Source organism: Pseudophryne corroboree, chromosome 6 (genome assembly GCF_028390025.1).
Source record: "Pseudophryne corroboree isolate aPseCor3 chromosome 6, aPseCor3.hap2, whole genome shotgun sequence".
Classification (NCBI taxonomy): domain Eukaryota; kingdom Metazoa; phylum Chordata; class Amphibia; order Anura; family Myobatrachidae; genus Pseudophryne; species Pseudophryne corroboree.
This window is the reverse complement of record NC_086449.1, coordinates 40,594,047-40,616,362: the sequence shown is the minus strand read 5'-3', so window position 1 is coordinate 40,616,362 and position 22,316 is coordinate 40,594,047. Positions and strand designations below refer to the sequence as shown.

General features: G+C 49.0%; 2 protein-coding genes and 1 non-coding gene across 8 annotated transcripts in view; 2 read left to right on the top strand and 1 right to left on the bottom strand.

The window, feature by feature from the left end:
* STAG3 (STAG3 cohesin complex component) overlaps positions 1-22,316 on the top strand; it is a 285,504-nt gene that overhangs the window by 4,296 nt on the left and 258,892 nt on the right. For all 6 annotated transcript variants that reach the window (XM_063930901.1, XM_063930899.1, XM_063930900.1 and 3 more), the window contains exons 4-6: positions 21,310-21,390; positions 21,491-21,587; positions 22,228-22,304. In XM_063930901.1, coding sequence (XP_063786971.1) covers positions 21,310-21,390; positions 21,491-21,587; positions 22,228-22,304 — 255 coding nt within the window. The remainder of the gene's footprint in view (positions 1-21,309; positions 21,391-21,490; positions 21,588-22,227; positions 22,305-22,316) is intronic.
* The window catches only part of GPC2 (glypican 2), a 131,832-nt gene that overhangs the window by 77,790 nt on the left and 31,726 nt on the right, over positions 1-22,316 (bottom strand). The window lies entirely within an intron of this gene.
* On the top strand, positions 5,261-5,379 carry LOC134939023 (5S ribosomal RNA). Its single transcript, XR_010181384.1, has one exon. It is a non-coding gene; the product is annotated as a 5S ribosomal RNA (ribosomal RNA).

The window sequence follows — 22,316 nt, the reverse complement described above, 5'->3', positions numbered from 1 at the left end:
GGCTCTAAAGCGCCCGTTACCTCAGATGGCAGATACAGACGCCGACACGGATACTGACTCCTGTGTCGACGGTGAAGAGACAACCGTGATTTCCAGTAGGGCCACACGTTACATGATTGAGACAATGGAAAATGTTTTATACATTTCTGATAATACGAGTACCACCAAAAAGGGGTATTATGTTCGGTGAGGGAAAAACTACCTGTAGTTTTCCTGAATCTGAAAAATAAAATGAGGTGTGTGATGATACGTGGGTTTCCCCCCATAACAATTGATAATTTCTTAAAAAGTATTGGCTGTATACCCTTTCCCGCCAGAGGTTAGGGTGCGTTGGGAAACACCCCCTAGGGGGGATAAGGCGCTCACACGCTTGTAAGAACAAGGGCTCTACCTTCTCATGAGATGGCCGCCCTTAAGGATCCTGCTGATAGAAAGCAGGAGGGTATCCAAAAATGTATTCACACACATACTGGTGTTATACTGCGACCAGCAATCGCCTCAGCCTGGAGGTGCAGTGCTGGGTTGGCATGGTCGGATTCCCTGACTGGAAATATTGATATCCTAGATAAGGATAGTATATTATTGCCTATAGAGCATTTAAAAGATGCATTTCTATATATGCATGATGCACAGCGGAATATTTGCCGACTGGCATCAAGTATAAGTGCGTTGTCCATTTCTACCAGTAAAATGGTCAGGTGATGCGGATTCCAAACGGCATTTGGAAGTATTGCCTTTAAAAGGGGACATTTGGGGTCGGTCTTTTAGACCTGGTGGCCACGGCAACAACTGGGAAATCCACGTTTGTACCCCAGGTCGCCTCTCAAAATAAGACGCCGTATTATCAGGCGCAGTCCTTTGTTGGCAAGCGGACAAAAGGTTCCTCTTTTCTGCTCGTGACAGAGGGAGAGGAAAAAGGCTGAAGAGATTACCCAGTTCCCAGGAACAGAAATCCTTTCCCGCCTCTGCAAAAGCCCTCAGTATGACGCTAGGGCCTTACAAACTCAGGCACGGTGGGGGCCCGTTCTCAATGAATTTCAGTGCGCAGTGGGCTCACTCGCAAGTAGACCCCTGGATCCTTCAGGTAATATCTCAAGGATACATATTGAAATTCGAGACGTCTCCCCCTCGCCGTTTCCAAAAGTCGGCTTTACCGACGTCTCCCTCTGACAGGGAGGCAGTTTTGGAAGCCATTCACCCAGCAGGTGATAATCAAGGTACCCCTCCTGCAACAGGGAACGGGGTATTATTCCACACTATTGTGGTACCGAAGCCAGACGGCCCGGTGAAACCGATTATAAATCTAAAATCTTTGAACACTTACATACAGAGGTTCAAATTCAAGATTGAGTCACTCAGAGCAGTGATTGCGAACCTGGAAGAAGGGGACTACATGATGTCTTGGGACATCAAGGATGCTTACCTTCATGTCAAAGTTTACCCTTCTCACCAAGGGTACCTCAGGTTATGGTACAGAACTGTCACTATCAGTTCAGACGCTGCCGTAGGGATGGTCCACGGCACCCCGGGTCTTTACCAAGGTAATGGCCGAAATGATATCCCTTCGAAGGAAGGGAATTTTAGTTATCCCTTACTTGGACGATTCCCTGATAAGGGTAAGATCCAGGGAACAGTTGGAAGTCGGTGTAGCACTATCTCAGGTAGTGTTGCGGCAGCACGATTGGATTCTCAATATTCCAAAATCGCAGCTGGTTCTGACGACCTGTCTTCTGTTTCCTAGGAATGTTCCTGGACACAGTCCAGAAAAAAGGTGTTTCTCCCGGAAGAGAAAACCAGGGAGTTATCCGAGCTAGTCAGGAACCTCCTAAAACCGAACCAAGTCTCAGTGCATCAATGCACAAGGGTTCTGGGTAAAAATGGTGGCTTCCTACGAAGCAATCCCATTCGTTAGATTCCACGCAAGAACTTTCCAGTGGAACCTACTGGACAAATGGTCCGGGTCGCATTTTCAGATGCGTCAGCGGATAACCCTGTCACCAAGGACAAGGGTATCCATCATGTGGTGGTTGCAGAGTGCTCATCTTCTAGAGGGCCGCAGATTCGGCATTCAGGACTGGGTCCTGGTGACCACGGATGCCAGCCTGCGAGGCTGGGGAGCAGTCACACAGGGAAGGAATATCCAGGGCTTAGGGTCAAGCCTGGATACATCACTTCACATAAATATCCTGAAGCTAAGGGCCAATTACAATGCTCTAAGCTTAGCAAGACCTCTGCTTCAAGGTCAGCCGGTGTTGATCCAGTCGGACAACATCATGGCAGTCACCCACGTAAACAGACAGGGTGGCACAAGAAGCAGGAGGGCAATGGCAGAAGCTGCAGGGATTCTTCGCTGGGCGGAAAATCATGTGATAGCACTGTCAACAGTATTCATTCCGGGAGTGGACAACTGGGAAGCAGACTTCCTCAGCACGACCTCCACCCGGGAGAGTGGGGACTTCACCCAGAAGTCGTCCACATGATTAAAAAACTCGACAGGTATTGCGCCAGGTCAAGAGACCCTCAGGCAATAGTTGTAGACGCTCTGGTAACACCGTTGGTGTACCAGTCAGTGTATGTGTTCCCTCCTCTGCCTCTCATACCCAAGGTACTGAGATTGATAAGATGGAGAGGAGAAAGCACTATATTCGTGGCTCCGGATTGGCCAAGAAGGACTTGGTAACCGGAACTTCAAGAGATGCTCACGGAGGATCCGTGGCCTCTACCTCTTAGAAGGGACCTGCTCCAGCAAGGACCCTGTCTGTTCCAAGACTTACCGCGGCTGCGTTTGACGGCATGGCGGTTGAACGCCGGATCCTGAAGGAAAAAAGGCATTCCGGATGAAGTCATCCCTATCCTGATCAAAGCCAGGAAGGATGTAACCGCAAAAACATTATCACCGCAATTGGCGAAAATATGTTGCGTGGTGCGAGGCCAGTAAGGCCCGACGGAGGAAATTCAACTGGGTCGATTCCTACATTTCCTGCAAACAGGAGTGTCTATGGGCCTGAAATTGGGGTCCATTAAGGTTCAAATTTGCGGCCCTGTCAATTTTCTTCCAAAAAGAACTAGCTTCAGTCCCTGAAGTTCAGACGTTTGTAAAAGGGGTACTGCATATACAGCCTCCTTTTGTGCCTCCAGTGGCACTTTGGGATCTCAATGTAGTTTTGGGTTCCAAAAGTCACATTGGTTTGAACCACTTAAATCTGTGGAGTTAAAATATCTCACATGGAAAGTGGTCATGCTGTTGGCCCTGGCCTGGGCCAGGCGCGTGTCAGTATTGGCGGCTTTATCCTGAAAAAGCCCTTATCTGATGTTCCATTCGGACAGGGCGGAATTGAGGACTCGTCCTCTGTTTCTCCCCAAGGTGGTTTCAGCGTCTCACCTGAACCAACCTATTGGTGGTGCCTGCGGCTACTAGGGACTTGGAGGCCTCCAAGTTGCTGGACGTTGTCGGTGCCCTGAAAATATATGTTTCTCCTTCATCCACTAGGGGCCACTGGAGTGTAGTTACAATGGGGAGATAGTAGGTGGTATTGGTAGCTGGCACTTTAAAAATTCTCACACTGTGGCTAGCTCCTCCCCTACTATCTCCCCTCCAAGCCAGTCTTAGTTAAGTGCCCGAGGTAGCTGGTTCACTTGGGTTTAGCTGAAGAATTTTCTTCTTTTTTCTTTATTATTTTATTTTTCTTACACACACTCACAGACTGGCAGCTCTGCCACTGCCAGTCTGCACCGTGGGAGCTGCCGGCGGGGTCCCATCGCAGCTGCGTGCGGCTAGGGATGGGCCCCGGCTGAGGGAGACACTGAGCTCTCCTGAGTTGGCGGACACCGCTGCGTGCGGCGCGTGTCGCGGCCACTCCATCCAGCAGAAGATTCCGGCAGCATGGCAGCGGTGAGTATCAAAAATGGTCGGACACCGCTGCGTGCGGCTTGTGTCGGGACCACCCCACCACAGAAGATTCCGGCTGGACGCCGCTGCGTGCGGCGTGTGTCGGGGCCGATCCACCAAGAACACAGTGGTGAGTGAAGTATACTTTATTTGTGGTGGCTATGTATGTTTTTAGAGCAATCTGTTTATTGTTGTACAACCCACTCCAGAAGGGCTCTCTGGGGCTGTAATGTACTTTATTGTATCCTTACCTGTCCTCCTCATGGAGAAACAGATAGGATGATTGGGGGAGGCTGAGTATGTGTTTATACAACCCTGACTGAAAAACGGGTGTGTGTCATTCTGATAACCCTCTGCTCCCCCAGCTCCCCGCACCCCCCGCACCCACTCAGCGCGACTCACAGAGCCGGCACAGGGATCCCGCTCGAGCGCAAAGCAATGTTTAAATTTGGCGCCTTGTACGGAGGGGGCGGAGCTAAGTCCCGCTCTGTAGAGCGAGCTCAGCGCTCCCTGCTCCCAGGCGGCGACTCGCGCTCTGTTCAGCGCAACACTCCCCGGCGGCGGCTAGCAGATACAGGGCTCTACTAGCGCTGTATAGCGGGCTCAGCGCTCAGCGCTCCCCGGCGGTGACTCGCAGGCCCAGCGGAGGGTACAGCTCGCTTCCCGCTTAGTTTTGCAATAAGGCGCCATAGCCGGGGGGGCGGAGCTAACTCCTGCTCTGTACAGCGGGCTCAGCATTCTCCGCTCCCCGGCCACTGTTATAGTGTAATAGGCATTTATGTGAGTTTAATGCACATGGTGCTGAGGAGAATGTGATATAGTCAGAGTGGCTCAGCACTAATCCAGTTATCCACTATATAGATTTTATCGCATAGCCCAGAGGAGTTTCACTCTGGCGGCCATTTCCTCCCTGCACAGACCTGGCTTCATATTTGCAGTGTCTCCTATAGCCCAGTGGGCTAATCTTGCATACTCAGAGACAAATACAAATAAAGTCCCAGGTATATTAACAGTTAACCCGCTTTACTCAGCGGGCTCCCAGGTCTCCCCGTCGCTAGGCAACAGCTCTGGGATTTGTAACTTTTCGATACTTCAGGCTGCTGAAATATAGATACATTCCTCCTGCAGTAGAGTCCTCTACCCAGCATTTTCCTACTTGCAAATCAGGGAACCTGCTCTATTACAGTAGCTGGGACTCAGCTCAATAATAATTAAAAGGATCTACTGTGCAGTATTTATTTACCTACGGTGTGTGTGTATATATACATATATAGTTATGTTTGTGCATGTATATATATAGATATATATATTTAAGTGCGTGTAGGTATGTATATAGATAAATCCATAAAATACCAGATATAGGGGATAAAAGCCTACGGCCACACCACCCTGAACACGCCCGATCTCGTCTGATCTCGGAAACTAAGCAGGGTCAGGCCCGGTTAGTACTTGGATGGGAGACCGCCTGGGAATACCAGGTGCTGTAGGCTACTTCCGCAATGTTTTCTAATAACAACATCTTGCACATAACATTTTCCCCCATCTTTCTCACAGGCTGGTCACCATTTTGAAAGGCCAGCGGAACCTCAGAGAAACATCTGGTGCACCTTAATTAGCGGTACACTAAATACAGGGCGGGGTGTTGCCTTCCCTTTATTATTCCTTGTTGTCACTAGTTACTAATGCTATTTGTAATTGTGGAATGCGTGTAAGGCATCAGACAAATAGCGCTGCGGCTCAGTACGCTAGTAGCGGGTATCTGAACAGGGGTTTGAATCCAAACAAAACTTTAAGGAGAACTCCTATAGCCTAGGGCTAAGACTCCTGTCCCACAGCGCAGCGTTGCTGGTTCAGGTCTCCGCTGCTCCAGAAAGTTTATTTTAATCGTATCGGTCACTACACATTATAGTGCAGACCTTACGTAGGGCTCTGTTTATTTAACCCACCTTTTCTCCTTTCGTTTGTCTCTCCTGGGATAGTCGAAGAATTCCCTCTTAGGTGTGAAGTATGCGGCGGAGCCATCTGCTTCGCCCTCCACGCACCTGCACACCCCTGTTTGATCAATGATGCAGGTAATGTCACTATTAACCAGACAATAGCTCATCAGGTAAGCCCTTGGACTTTGGTTTCCAAGGTCACAGGATCAAATCACAGCGGGACCAAACACACCTTTCCAAAAAGAAACTTTGCTAACATTCCATGCATTACTGATGTCTGTTTTCTGTGGATCTGAACCAGTGTCTCAGAATATACAGGTACATAATACAGCAGTTCATCTGATACTGCAGGTAAAGGAGGAGGACACGTCAAGTCCATCAGGGTTCCACACCATTGACGAAAATGACAGCGACTGGTTCAGTTTCGGATGAGCTGGGCAGGCTCCGGTAGGCGGCCGACAGACACCCGAATACACAATATCAGGTATCAAACAGGGTTTGTTTTCCTATCTTTTCCCCGCAGATGGCAGGAGATGGTATCAGAACCTCTCTAGGGTATACACCTCGGTGTATCGCCGGTCCATCAAGCCGCCGTTTTCCTGAGGCAACCTTGCTCAGGGATCCATCGACATATGCGGCAGCATGGTTCTACCGTATCCGGAGCAGGTAGGTTGGGGAACAATTGTCCTCTAGGTTACAGGATGCTTCGCATCAGGATCAATTGATACTTTGATACAGGTCAGAATCACGATTCTGCTTTATGTTCCTTGGAGGTCTCCATGTCTACAGACTCGGACCCTGCATCTTCGCTTGGGCTGTCTTAACCCGACGACCTCTGGGGCTGCGACAGTGACAAGTAAACATGAAATCCTACGGGGCAGATGGTTCTGGGGAAGGAACTTTCTGCAGGATTTCTTGAACCAATGGAGGTAGGTCCACTTTGATTTCTCCTACTACTGCCCCAGCTCCAAGACAGACCTTTACTGGTCTTCCCTTTAGATTGTTTCGTGCCCTTTCAGGTTTTTGACTCCACACGGGTGATATCTTCGTCGCCAGGGGTTCTCAGGGTAAAAAGGCTGAAGCAGAGGTTCAACATCCTCAGTCCAGTCTGATTTTATGTCATCCTATACACCCATTACACCTGCAGGGTCCCAGGGTAGGCGCAGGTCGATGGGAGAAGGCTTGGGCGGTTACAACCGTCTCAGGAGTCCCTCGGCATGGGTCGGCTGATTTACGATGACAAGAGAGTCATACTGCAGGCTGCGCTCCATAGGTTTCTAACCGCAAAGGGTGTTGATCCCTGTTTTACACATATCATTTGAATTAGGACAGTTCTCAGGCCTTTGTTTTCTTTTCACGTTCCGAAGCCAAGTGGCTCGGACAGGCCTATTCTGGCCTTACAATCCTTTTAGTCTGTGATTGCTAGTTTAAACAAGAAAGGGAGTTTTACGTGTCCCTTGTCTTCAGAGATGCCTGTTTACTGATTTCCGTTGGACAGGCTTTTCTCAGATTCCCCCTTAACAGGATTCTCATTTTCACTGTAAGTCCTTTACTCTTCTCTCTTCCGCTCCCACAGAGTTTAGGAAGATAACAGAATAACTCTTTTTCAAGGGCAGTGGGTGACGTTGGTTCCCTAATGGGACAATTTACTGCTACTATCCCACTCTGTACATTAGGTGGCTTCTGAATATCCGGAGGATCCACGAGCTTCTGATTCGACACAGATCCAATTTATGCTCCGCATAGACGTTTCTCAACACGGTCCGTCAGAGGTTTTTTCATTCCTCGGCACCAGAGACTCTATTTCTTCAGTCAAGTTGCGACGTAATGAGTGGTCGCCTCCATTCCTCTCGGAACGGGGGACAACAATCTTGTTTCCAGATCAAGCCACCAGGTCAGACTCCTGGGTGAGGGAACATGCCCCGGAGTTTTGTCAGCTGGTCCGCTGTGGGCGGAGATTTCGGATCGACCTCAGGGCGTTCTGACTGACTCTTTAACCCTTTATTACTCTCGGACGGCAGTAGCCGTGGAGGCCCTCAGGGCTCCGGGGAGTTTTCTGGTTATTCTATCCTGCCTCCTTTTCTATTTCTACTTCATGTTCAGTAACACAGGAGGGGATTATGCGTGCTAGTCCTCTCGGTGGCGCTGGTTGGGCCACGCATGACTTGAAGATACAGATACGCCTGTTGTCAGTAGAGGAGCCTTGGCTCCTACCTCGACGGGACTGTCTACTTCAACAGGCTCCTTTTTTTTTTTTCTCCTTGTTCAATTTTACACTGGTTTCGGTTACCCGTGTGACTGTTCACGAGACCTCAGAAGGGAGGAGTTCCCTAGTTCGGTTAGGCCTACTGGGCTCCGATTTCAGAAGTCTATTACCTCTTCTCGCTTTTGCCACTTTGGGAAAACTTTATGGAACATAATGAAGATAAAAGGGGGTTTTTCCCCCTTCTTCCAGTTACCATTCATCTTTGGTTTCTCTGGGAGGTTTTTTGCTCCGCTGCGCTTCAAACCACACTGACCGGAATTTTAGGTCTCTGCCTTTTTCGCTTTTCTTCCAAATGAGATTAGCCTAGCGGCCGTAAGTTCGGCCTCTTGTTCAGGGAGTACTCTATTGGCAACTCCCCGGGCTCGGCTTCGGCCTCAGCGGTCGTTTCTTCCAGAGGGGAGGTCCATTTTTCATATAAATCTGACACTAGTGGTTTTCAATCCTCTCTGAATGTTGTCAGGGCTCGTCAACTCTCTCTACAGAGGTCTCAGGCTATTCGATGAAGTGTTTTTTCTTCTTTGCTCTGGACGATGCTCCCGTACTAAATAGCCGGGGCCCCAGCATATGCTGGACAGTTGGATACATCTGATCATCAGACAGTCTTCTTGGCGGTTACTAGGGAACCTCCGTTTTCCAATTCAGCGCGCTTTACGCGCATTGTAAGACCTTCGTGGGCAGCCGCCCGCGGGGTCTCCATGAATATTTTGTCGGGCGGCTACTTGGTCAAACCGACATTCGTTTTGTCAAATTCTACAAGTTTGACACTTTTACGGCCTCTGCATCACTGTTTGGCCGAGCAGTTTTTACAGGACTCTCAGCGCTTTCCCACCCGTTTTTTGGGAGCTCTGGGACGTCCCCATTGTAACTACACTCCAGTGGCCCCTAGTGGATGAAGGAGAAATCAGGATTTTGGTACTTACCGATAAATCCCTTTCTCCGATTCCACAGGGGCCACTGGACGCCCGCCCAGCGCTGTTTCTCCTGATTTTTGTTTGATTAACGATTGCAGATCACCATATGACTGCTTGTTGGGTTCAGGCTAGCCTGGTTTTTTGTCAGGTTCTGTTCCAGGTTTAGTTTGTGTTCGCCTGGTTTACAGGGCGTCGTTAACCTCCTCTACCTTACGGTTTGTTTATTACAGCTCTCCTCGGGCACAGTTTAACGTAGACTGGCTTGGAGGGGAGATAGTAGGGGAGGAGCTAGCCACAGTGTGAGAATTTTTAAAGTGCCAGCTACCAATACCACCTACTATCTCCCCATTGTAACTACACTCCAGTGGCCCCTGTGGAATCGGAGAAAGGGATTTATCGGTAAGTACCAAAATCCTGATTTCCAGGACGGCTGGAGTCAGGAAATCTGACTCGCTGTTTTTCCTGTGTGCACCCAACAAGCTGGGTGCTCCTGCTTCTAAGCAGACTATTGCTCGTTGGATTTGTAGTACAATTCAGCTTGCACATTCTGTGGCAGGCCTGCCACAACCAAAAATCTGTAGATGCCCACTCCACAAGGAAGGTGGGCTCATCTTAGGCGGCTGTCCGAGGGGTCTCGGCTTTACAACTTTGCCGAGCAGCTACTTGGTCAGGAGCAAATACGTTTGTAAAATTCTACAAAATTAATATCCTGGCTGAGGAGGACCTGGAGTTCTCTCATTTGGTGCTGCAGAGTCATCCGCACTCTCCCGCCCGTTTGGGAGCTTTGGTATAATCCCCATGGTCCTTACGGAGTCCCCAGCATCCACTTAGGACGTTAGAGAAAATAAGAATTTACTTACCGATAATTCTATTTCTCATAGTCCGTAGTGGATGCTGGGCGCCCATCCCAAGTGCGGATTGTCTGCAATACTTGTACATAGTTATTGTTACAAAAATCGGGTTATTATTGTTGTGAGCCATCTTTCAGAGGCTCCTCTGTTATCATGCTGTTAACTGGGTTTAGATCACAGGTTATACGGTGTGATTGGTGTGGCTGGTATGAGTCTTACCCGGGATTCAAAATCCTTCCTTATTGTGTACGCTCGTCCGGGCACAGTATCCTAACTGAGGCTTGGAGGAGGGTCATGGGGGGAGGAGCCAGTGCACACCAGTTAGTCCTAAAGCTTTCTTTAGATGTGCCCAGTCTCCTGCGGAGCCGCTATTCCCCATGGTCCTTACGGAGTCCCCAGCATCCACTACGGACTATGAGAAATAGAATTATCGGTAAGTAAATTCTTATTATATAGTGGTATCCCTGTGTGTATATATAGCGCTCTGGTGTGTGCTGGCATACTCTCCCTCTGTCTCCCCAAAGGGCTAGTGGGGTCCTGTCCTCTATCAGAGCATTCCCTGTGTGTGTGCGGTGTGTCGGTACGATTGTGTCGACATGTTTGAGGAGGAAAATGATGTGGAGGCGGAGCAATTGCCTATAATAGAGATGTCACCCCCTAGGGAGTCGACACCTGAGTGGATGGGCTTATGGAAGGAATTACGTGACAGTGTCAGCTCATGACATGAGACAGCCGGATACTCAGCTTGTGCCTGTCCAGGGGTCTCAAAGGCCATCAGGGGCTCTAAAACTAAGAAGTAGTATCCAAAGTAGGACTGCAGCAAAGAAGGCTAATAAGTTTTCTCTAACGTCCTAGTGGATGCTGGGGACTCCGTCAGGACCATGGGGAATAGCGGGCTCCGCAGGAGACAGGGCACATCTAAAAAGCTTTTTAGGTCACATGGTGTGTACTGGCTCCTCCCCCTATGACCCTCCTCCAAGCCTCAGTTAGGTTTTTGTGCCCGTCCGAGAAGGGTGCAAACTGGATGGCTCTCTTAAGGAGCTATTTAGTAAAGTTTTTTTTTAGGTTTCTAATCAGTGATTCCTGCTGGCGACAGGATCACTGCAACGAGGGACTTAGGGGAGAGACTGGCAACTCACCTGCGTGCAGGAGGATTGAAGTCTTAGGCTACTGGACACTGAGCTCCAGAGGGAGTCGGAACACAGGTCAGCCTGGGGTTCGTCCCGGAGCCGCGCCGCCGATCCCCCTTACAGACGCTGAAGAAAGACGGCGGAACGGAGGTCCGGAAACAGGCGGCAGAAGACTTCACAGTCTTCAGAGAGGTAGCGCACAGCACTGCAGCTGTGCGCCATTGTTGTCACACGGCTCACTGACACGGTCACGGAGGGTGCAGGGCGCTGCTGGGGGCGCCCTGGGCAGCAATATAAATACCTATTTGGCAAATAAATACATCACATATAGCCATTAAGGCTATATGTATGTATTTTAACCCAGGCCAGTTATTAAAAAACCGGGAGGAAAAGCCCGCCGAAAAGGGGGCGGAGCTTATTCTCCTCAGCACTCAGCGCCATTTTCCTGATCAGCTCCGCTGGTGAGGAAGGCTCCCACTCTCCCCTGCACTGCACTACAGAAACAGGGTTAAAAGAGAAGGGGGGCATAAATTGGCGATATAATGATATATTAAGAGCGCATATATAGAAACAACACCTTCTAGGGTTGTTATATACATTATAGCGCTTTTGGTGTGTGCTGGCAAACTCTCCCTCTGTCTCCCCAAAGGGCTAGTGGGTCCTGTCCTCTATCAGAGCATTCCCTGTGTGTGTGCTGTATGTCGGTACGTGTGTGTCGACATGTATGAGGAAAATGTTGGTGAGGAGGCGGAGCAAATTGCCTGTAATGTTGATGTCACTCTCTAGGGAGTTGACACCGGAAATGGTCTACTTATGGAATTACGTGATAATGTCAACACGCTGCAAGACGGTTGACGACATGAGATGGCCGGCGGACAAATTAGTACCGGTCCAGGCGTCTCAGACACCGTCAGGGGCTTGTAAAAACGCCCATTTACCTCAGTCGGTCGACAGACATGGACACTGACCCCAGTGTCGACGGTGAAGAAACATACGTAATTTTCCTTTAGGGCCACGAGTTACATGTTAAGGGCAATGAAGGAGCTGTTACATATTTCTGATACTACAAGTACCACAAATAAGGGTATTTTGTAGGGTGTGAATAAACTACTTGTAGTTTTGCCTGAATCAGATAAATTAAATGAAGTGTGTGATGATACGTGGGGTTCCTCCGATAGAAAGTTATGGGCGGTATACCCTTTCCCGCCAGAAGTAAGGGCGAGTTGGGAAACACACCTTAGGGTGGATAAGGCGCTCACACGCTTATAAAAACATGGCGTTACCGTCTCTAGATACGGCCGCCCTCAAGAAGCCAGCTGATAGGAAGCTGAAAAATATCATGACAGTATATACACACATACTGGTGTTATACTACGACCAGCAATCGCCTCAGCCTGGATGTGCAGCGCTGAGGGGGCTTGGTCGGATTTCCTGACTGAAAATTTTGATACCCTTGACAGGGACAAGATTTTATTGACTATAGAGCATTTTAAGGATGCATTTCTATATATGCGTGATGCGCAGAGGGATATTTGCATTCTGGCATCAAGAGTAAATGTGATTTACATATCTGCCAGACGAAGACACGACAGTGGTCAGGTGAGGCAGATTCCAGACGGCATGTGGAAGTATTGCCGTATAAAGGGGCGGTCCATCGGACCTGGTGGCCATGGCAACAGCTGAAAAATCCACTTTTTGTTACCCCGAATCACATATCGGCAAAAAAGGACAGTCTTTTCAGTCTCAGTCCTTTCGTCCCCATAGGGGCAGGCGGGCAAAGGCCAGTCATATCTGCCCAGGGGTAGAGGAAAGGGAAGAAGACTGCAGCAAGCAGCCCATTCCCAGGAACAGAAGCCCCTCACAGCTTCTGCCAAGTCCGCAGCATAACGCTGGGGCCGTACAAGCGGACTCAGGTGCGGTAGGGGGTCATCTCAAGAGTTTCAGTACGCAGGGGGCTCACTCGCAAGGGAACTCCGGGATCCTACATGTAGTATCCCAGGTGTACATTGGAAATTCGAGACATCTCCCCCTCACACAATTCACAGGCTGTATTCCCAGCAGGTGATAATCAAAGTACCCCTCTTACAACATGGAAGGGGGTAGTATCCCACACTATATTGTGGTACTGAAGCCAACCGGCTCGGTGAGATCTGAAATATTTGAACACTTACATACAAGCGTTCAAATCAAGATGGAGTCACTCAGAGCAGTGATAGCGAACCAGGAAGAAGGGGACGATATGGTGTCACTGGATATCAGGGACGCTTACCTACAGGTCCAAATTTGCCCTTCTCACCAAGGGTACTTCAGGTTCCTGGTACAGAACTGTCACTATCAGTTCAGACGCTGCCGTTTGGGTTGTCCACGGCGCCCCGGGTCTTTACCAAGGTAATGGCCGGAATGATGATTTTTCTTAAAAGGAAACATGGACGCTTTCCTGATAAGGGCAAGGTCCAGAGAACAGTTGGAGGTCGGAGTAGCACTATCTTAAGAAGTTCTACGTCAGCACGAGTGGATTCTAAATATTCCAAAATCGCAGCTTTTTCCGATGACACGTCTACTGTTCATAGGGATGATTCTGGACACAGTCCAGAAAAACGTGTTTCTCCCAGTGGAGAAAGCCAGGGAGTTCTCCGAGCTAATCGGGATCCTCCTAAAACCAGGAAAAGTGTCAGTGCATCATTGCACAAGAGTCCTGGTAAAAATGGTGGCTTATTACGAAGCAATTCCATTCGGCAGATTTCCCGCAAGAACTCTTCGGTGGGATCTGCTGGACAAATGGTCCGGATCGCATCCTCAGATGCATCAGCGGATAACCCTATATCCAAGGACAAGGGTGTCTCTCCTGTGGTGATTACAGAGTGCTCATCTTCTAGAGGGCCGCAGATTTGGCATTCAGGATTGGATGCCGGTGACCACGGAGGCCAGCCTGAGAGGCTGGAGAACAGTCACACAGGGAAAAAATTTCCAGGGAAGTGTGATTAAGTCTGGAGAATTCTCTCTGCATAAATAAGCTTAGAGCAAATTTATAAGGCTCTAAACTTAGCAAGACCTCTGCTTCAAGGTCAGCCGGTATTGATCCAGTGGGATAACATCACGGCAGTCGCCCACGTAAACAGAAAGGGCGGCACAAGAAGCAGGAGGGCAGTGACAAAACTGCAAGGATTTTTCGCTAGGCGGAAAATCATGTGATAGCACTGTCAGCAGTGTTCTTTCCGGGAGTGGACGACTGGGAAGCAGACTTCCTCAGCAGGCATGACCTCCACCCGGGAGAGTGGAAACTTCATAGGGAAGTTTTTCAGCATGATTGTGGACCGTTGGCAAAGACCAAAGGTGGACATGATAGCGTCCCGCCCGAAAAACGGGACAGGTATTCCGCCAGGTCATGAGACCTTCAGGCGATAGCTGTGGATGTTCTGGTAACACCGTGGGTGTACCAGTCAGTGTATGGGTTCCCTCCTCTGTTTCTCATAACCAAGGTATTGAGAATTATAAGACATAGAGGAGTATGAACTATACTAGTGGCTCCGGATGGGCCAAGAGGGACTTGGTACCCGGAGCTTCAAGAGATGCTCACAGAGGACTAAGGGCCTGGGGAGCTAAGAAGGGACTTGCTTCAGCAAGTACCATGTCTTTTCCAAGAATTACCGCGGCTGCGTTTGACGGCATGGCGGTTGAATACCGGATTCTGAAGGGAAAAAGGCATTCCATAAGAGGTCATACCTACCTTGGTCAAAGCCAGGAAGGAGGTGACCGCACAACGTCTTCACCACATGTGGTGAAAATATGTTGCGTGGGTAAGGCCAGGAAGGCTCCACGAAGGAAATTCAACTAGGTCGATTCTGCACTTCCTGAAAACAGGAGTGTTTTGAGTCTCAAATTGGGGTTCATTAAGATTTAAATTTCGGCCCTGTAGATTTTCTTCCAGAAAAAATTTACTTCAGTTCCTGAAGTCCAGATTGTAAAGGGTGTATTCCATATACAGTTCTTTTGTGCCTCTAGGGGCACCGTGAGATCTCAACATAGTGTTGGGATTCCTTAAAATCATATTGGTTTGAACCGCTCAAATCTGTGGATTTGAAATATCTCACATGGAAAGTGACCATGCTGTTGACCAATATCTCACATGGAAAGTGACCATGTTGTTAGTCCTGGCCTCGGCCAGGCGATTGTCAAAAAGGATGGGCGGTTTTGTTTTACAAAAGCCCATATTAGAATTTTCCATTTGAACAGGGCAGAACTGGGACTCGTCTCCAGTTTCTTCCTAAAGGGGTGTCAGCGTTGTCACCTGAAACAACCTATTGTGGTGCCTGCGGCTACTGGGGACTTGGAGGACTCCAAGTTACTAGACGTTGTCAGGGCCCTAAAAATATATATATATATATATATATATATAGTTAGGACGGCTGGAGTCAGAAAGTCTGACTTGCTGTTTATATTGTATGCACCCAACAAGCTGGGTGCTCCTGCTTCTAAGCAGTCTATTGCACGCTAGATTTGTAGTACAATTCAGCTTGCACATTCTGTGGCAGGCCTGCCACAGCCGAAATATGTAGATGCCCATTCCACAAGGAAGGTGGCCTCATCCTGGGCGGCTGCCCGAGGAGTCTCGGCATTATAACTTTGCCGAGCAGCTACGTGGTCAGGGGAGAACACGTTTGTAAAATTTTACAAATTTGATACTCTGGCTAAAGAGGACCTGGAGTTCTCTCATTCGGTGCTGCAGAGTCATCCGCACTCTCCCGCCCGTTTGGGAGCTTTGGTATAATCCCCATGGTCCTGACGGAGTCCCCAGCATCCACTAGGACGTTAGAGAAAATAAGAATTTACTTACCGATAATTCTATTTCTCGTAGTCCGTAGTGGATGCTGGGCGCCCATCCCAAGTGCGGATTGTCTGCAATGCTTGTACATAGTTATTGTTACAAAAATCGGGTTATTACTATTGTTGTGAGCCATTTTTTCAGAGGCTACTTCGTTTTGTTATCATACTGTTAACTGGGTTCAGATCACAAGTTGTACGGTGTGATTGGTGTGGCTGGTATGAGTCTTACCCGGGATTCAAGATCCTTCCTTATTGTGTACGCTCGTCCGGGCACAGTACCTAACTGAGGCTTGGAGGAGGGTCATAGGGGGAGGAGCCAGTACACACCATGTGACCTAAAAAGCTTTTTAGATGTGCCCTGTCTCCTGCGGAGCCCGCTATTCCCCATGGTCCTGACGGAGTCCCCAGCATCCACTACGGACTACGAGAAATAGAATTATCGGTAAGTAAATTCTTATTATTAGCATGCATAAAACGGGGTATTGATGCTAGGGACGAGAGTATTATACTCCCGTTATATAAATCACTAGTGAGGCCACACCTTGAATACTGTGTACAGTTCTGGGCACCGTACTACAAAAAGGATATCCTGGAGCTTGAAAAGGTACAGAGGAGGGCGACCAAACTAATTAAGGGCATGGAAACGATGGAATACAAGGAAAGGCTTGAAAGACTAGGCATGTTTACATTGGAAAAGCGGAGACTAAGAGGGGATATGATCAACATCTACAAATATATAAGGGGACAATACACAGAGCTTGCGCGGGACCTGTTTTTGGTTAGATCAACACAGAGGACTCGTGGACACTCGCTCAGGTTAGAGGAGATTCCGCACAATACAGCGTAAAGGCTTTTTCACGGTAAGGACAATACGTGTTTGGAATTCCCTGCCCGAGGGAGTTGTAATGGCGGAATCTGTCAACACCTTTAAGAATGGGTTAGATAAATTCCTATTGGAAAAGGATATCCAGGGGTATGGTGCATAGTCATGCATTATAGTTACTATAAATAGGGATAAAATGCAATGGCTGACAGCAGCATCAGTCAGAAATTTTAGTCAAATCATCATGCATAGGACACCACAAATAGGTTGAACTCGATGGACAATTGTCTTTTTTCAACCTCAGATACTATGTTACTATGTAAAACGCCCGTTACCTCAGATGGCAGACACAGACGCCGACACGGATACTGACTCCAGTGTCGACGATGAAGAGACGAATGTGACTTCCAGTAGGGCCACACGTTACATGATTGAGGCAATGAAAAATGTTTTACATATTTCTGATAATACAAGTACCACTAAAAAGGGTATTATGTTTGGTGAGAAAAAACTGCCTGTAGTTTTTCCTGCATCCGAGGAATTAAATGAAGTGTGTGATGAGGCGTGGGTTTCCCCCGATAAAAAACTGATAATTCCTAAAAGGTTATTGGCATCATACCCTTTCCCGCCAGAGGATAGGGCACGTTGGGAAACACCCCCTAGGGTGGATAAAGCGCTCACGCTTGTCTAAACAGGTGGCACTACCCTCTCCTGAGACGGCCGCCCTAAAGGAACCTGCCGACAGAAAACAGGAGAATATCCTAAAATGTATATACACTCACACGGGTGTGATACTGCGACCAGCAATCGCCTCAGCCTGGATGTGCAGTGCTGGGGTGGCTTGGTCGGATTCCATGACTGAAAATATTGATACCCTAGATAGGGACAGTATATTACTGACTATAGAGCATTTAAAAGATGCATTTTTCTATATGCGTGATGCACAGAGGGATATTTGCCGACTGGCATCAAGAGTAAGTGCGCTGTCCATTTCTGCCAGAAGAGGGTTATGGACGCTGCAGTGGTCAGGTGATGCGGATTCCAAAAGGCATATGGAAGTATTGCCTTATAAAGGGGAGGAGTTATTTGGGGTAGGTCTATCAGACCTGGTAGCCACGGCAACTGCTGGGAAATCCACATTTTTACCCCAGGTAGCCTCTCAACATAAGAAGACGCCGTATTATCAGGCGCAGTCCTTTCGGCCCCATAAGGGCAAGCGGGCAAAAGGTTCCTCTTTTCTGCCCCGTGGCAGAGGGAGAGGAAAGGCTGCAGCAAACAGCCAGTTCCCAGGAACAGAAGCCCTCTCCCGCCTCTGCCAAGTCCTCAGCATGACGCTGGGGCTTTACAAGCGGACTCAGGCATGGTGGGGGCCCGTCTCAAGAATTTCAGCGCGCAGTGGGCTCACTCGCAAGTGGACCCCTGGATCCTTCAGGTGGTATCTCAGGGGTACAAATTGGAATTCGAGACGTCTCCCCCTCGCCGTTTCCTAAAGTCTGCCTTACCGACGTCTCCCTCCGACAGGGAGGCTGTATTGGAAGCCACTCACAAGCTGTATTCCCAGCAGATAATCAAGGTACCCCTCCTGCAACAGGGAAAGGGGTATTATTCCACACTGTTTGTGGTACCGAAGCCGGACGGCTCGGTGAGACCGATTTTAAATTTAAAATCCTTGAACACTTACATACAGAGGTTCAAATGCAAGATGGAGTCACTCAGAGCAGTGATTGCGAACCTGGAAGAAGGGGATTATATGGTGTCTCTGGACATCAAGGATGCTTACCTCCATGTCCCAATTTACCCTTCTCACCAAGGGTACCTCAGGTTTGTGGTACAGAACTGTCACTATCAGTTTCAGACGCTGCCGTTTGGATTGTCCACGGCACCCCGGGTCTTTACCAAGGTAATGGCCGAAATGATGGTACTCCTTCGAAGGAAGGGAGTTTTAGTTATCCCTTACTTGGACGATCTCCTGATAAGGGCAAGATCCAGGGAACAGTTGGAAGTCGGGGTAGCACTATCTCAGGTAGTGTTGCGGCAGCATGGTTGGATTCTCAATATTCCAAAATCGCAGCTGATCCTGACGACACGTCTTCTATTCCTAGGGATGATTCTGGACACAGTCCAGAAAAAGGTGTTTCTCCCGGAGGAGAAAGCCAGGGAGTTATCCGAGTTAGCCCGAAACCTCCTAAAACCAGTGTCAGGTGTCAGTGCATCAATGCACAAAGGTCCTGGGAAAAATGGTGGCTTCCTACGAAGCAATCCCATTCGGCAGATTCCACGCAAGAACCTTCCAGTGGGATCTGCTAGACAAATGGTCCGGGTCGCATCTTCAGATGCACCAGCGGATAACCTTGTCACCATAAATATCCTGGAGCTAAGGGCCATTTACAATGCTCTAAGCCTAGCAAGACCTCTGCTTCAAGGTCAGCCGGTGTTGATCCAGTCGGACAACATCACGGCAGTCGCCCACGTAAACAGACAGGGCGGCACAAGAAGCAGTAGGCCAATGGCAGAAGCTGCAAGGATTCTTCGCTGGGCGGAAAATCATGTGATAGCACTGTCAGCAGTGTTCATTCCGTGAGTGGACAACTGGGAAGCAGACTTCCTCAGCAGGCACGACCTCCACCCGGGAGAGTGGGGACTTGGTCTTCCACATGATTGTAAACCGTTGGGAAAAACCAAAGGTGGACATGATGGCGTCCCGCCTCAACAAAAAACTGGACAGGTATTGCGCCAGGTCAAGGGACCCTCAGGCAATAGCTGTGGATGCTCTGGTAACACCGTGGGTGTACCAGTCAGTGTATGTGTTCCCTCCTCTGCCTCTCATACCCAAGGTACTGAGAATTATAAGACGGAGAGGAGTAAGAACTATACTCGTGGCTCCGGATTGGCCAAGAAGGACTTGGTACCCGGAACTTCAAGAGATGCTCACAGGGGACCCATGGCCTCTGCCTCTAAGAAGGGACCTGCTCCAGCAAGGACCCTGTCTGTTCCAAGACTTACCGCGGCTGCGTTTGACGGCATGGAGGTTTAACGCCGGATCCTGAAGGAAAAAGGCATTCCGGGTGAAGTCATCCCTACCCTGATCAAAGCCAGGAAGGATGTAACCGCAAAGCATTATCACCGCATTTGGCGAAAATATGTTGCGTGGTGCGAGGCCAGGAAGGCCCCAACGGAGGAATTTCAACTGGGTCGATTCCTGCATTTCCTGCAAACAGGAGTGTCTATGGGCCTCAAATTGGGATCCATTAAGGTTCAGATCTCGGCCCTGTCGATTTTCTTCCAGAAAGAACTGGCTTCAGTTTCTGAAGTTCAGACGTTTGTCAAGGGGGTGCTGCATATACAGCCTCCTTTTGTGCCTCCAGTGGCACCTTGGGATCTCAATGTAGTTTTGGGGTTCCTCAAATCGCATTGGTTTGAACCACTTAAGTCTGTGGATTTAAAATATCTCACATGGAAAGTGGTCATGCTGTTGGCCCTGGCTTCGGCCAGGCGCGTGTCAGAATTGGCGGCTTTATCCTGCAAAAGCCCCTATCTGATTTTCCATTCGGACAGGGCGGAATTGAGGACTCGTCCTCAGTTTCTCCCTAAGGTGGTGTCAGCGTTTCACCTGAACCAACCTATTGTGGTGCCTGCGGCTACTAGGGACTTGGAGGACTCCAAGTTGCTAGACGTTGTCAGGGCCCTGAAAATATATGTTTCCAGGACGGCTGGAGTCAGAAAATCTGACTCGCTGGTTATCCTGTATGCACCCAACAAGCTGGGTGCTCCTGCTTCAAAGCAGACTATTGCTCGTTGGATTTGTAGTACAATTCAGCTTGCGCATTCTGTGGCAGGCCTGCCACAACCAAAATCTGTAAATGCCCATTCTACAAGGAAGGTGGGCTCATCTTGGGCGGCTGCCCGAGGGGTCTCGGCTTTACAACTTTGCCGAGCAGCTACTTGGTCAGGGGCAAACACGTTTGCTAAATTCTACAAATTTGATACCCTGGCTGAGGAGGACCTGGAGTTCTCTCATTCGGTGTTACAGAGTCATCCGCACTCTCCCGCCCGTTTGGGAGCTTTGGTATAATCCCCATGGTCCTTACGGAGTTCCCAGCATCCACTAGGACGTCAGAGAAAATAAGAATTTACTTACCGATAATTCTATTTCTCGTAGTCCGTAGTGGATGCTGGGCGCCCATCCCAAGTGCGGATTATCTGCAATACTTGTACATAGTTATTGTTAACTAATCGGGTTGTTGTTGTTGTGAGCCATCTATCCAGAGGCTCCTCTGTTATCATGCTGTTAACTGGGTTCAGATCACAAGTTGTACGGTGTGATTGGTGTGGCTGGTATGAGTCTTACCCGGGATTCAAAAATCCTTCCTTATTGTGTACGCTCGTCCGGGCACAGTATCCTAACTGAGGCTTGGAGGAGGGTCATAGGGGGGAGGAGCCAGTGCACACCAGGTAGTCCTAAAGCTTTACTTTTGTGCCCAGTCTCCTGCGGAGCCGCTATTCCCCATGGTCCTTACGGAGTTCCCAGCATCCACTACGGACTACGAGAAATAGAATTATCGGTAAGTAAATTCTTATTATTGCATGATTAATGACCATATTGCTACAGCCTTCTGCATGAATGAGAAACCTTTGTCCCTAGCACCACAACCTCAAACTTTCATGTTTTATCTTCTAGGCCACGAAGAAAGTTAGGAGAGATGAGAGGGTTGGGGGAGACCTGTATGAAGCTATAAGACAGGGCAAGGTTGCCATGCAGGTGAGGTGTTGCCCTTCTGCCAAGTTCTCACCTCCTACTGTTGTATCCTGCAGTCCCTTGAGACGCCTTCTTTTTATACCTACGCCGTGTATACACACAGATCCTTGTAGATGATTGGCTGGATGATTACAAGAAGAACCATGAGCCCGCCATACTGGAGCTGATTAACTTCCTCATCCAAGCATGTGGGTGTAAAGGTGAGCTGGGGGTGGGTGGGTTTGGTTTCGGGGGTGGGGGTGGGGGGGGGGGGGGGGAACAGCAGCAGCAGCTAGGGACAGTCTGTGTCATTGCACATTAGGCCTGCTTAGGATATGTGGTGTAGTGTATAACACAGTACATTCAGAGGCGGGCGCTAGTGGTGCAGTTGCTGCGATTTGCGCAAATGCTCAAAAACCTCTTAATTAAAAGGATATCCGCTGCCGGCTTCTGTGATCCAGCGTCTGATCTGCTGCATGAACATCAGACATCCGAGACACCCTCGGTGGTGACTTAGGATGTCCGGCAAAATCATGCTGCCGCCCGAGCCGGGGACAAAGCCACCATAAAACTAAGCCGACACGCCCTAGTTGTCTCACGCTCTCTCCATCGCCGCCCCCAAACGCCAACAACATGTTAATCATTCTGCGTCTTTTAGGGCACTGCGACTCGTCAGATTTACGTAAATATTGGACTGACCCAAATCTCTGAATCGGAGGCGAGAGTGTTCTCATCCTCCATATAATTGCAGCAGCGGCGGCGCAGGGATGTCAGGGGGAGGCTGCATCAGTGAGATGGAAATGAAGAGGTGATCTTTGGATTGTAGTTTATTGCCTTGTAGATAATCCCATCTCTTTCTAGGTGTGGTGACCCAGCAGATGATGGATAAGATGCAGAACACGGACATCATTAGGAAGATGACCGAAGACTTTGACGAGGTCAGAACTAAA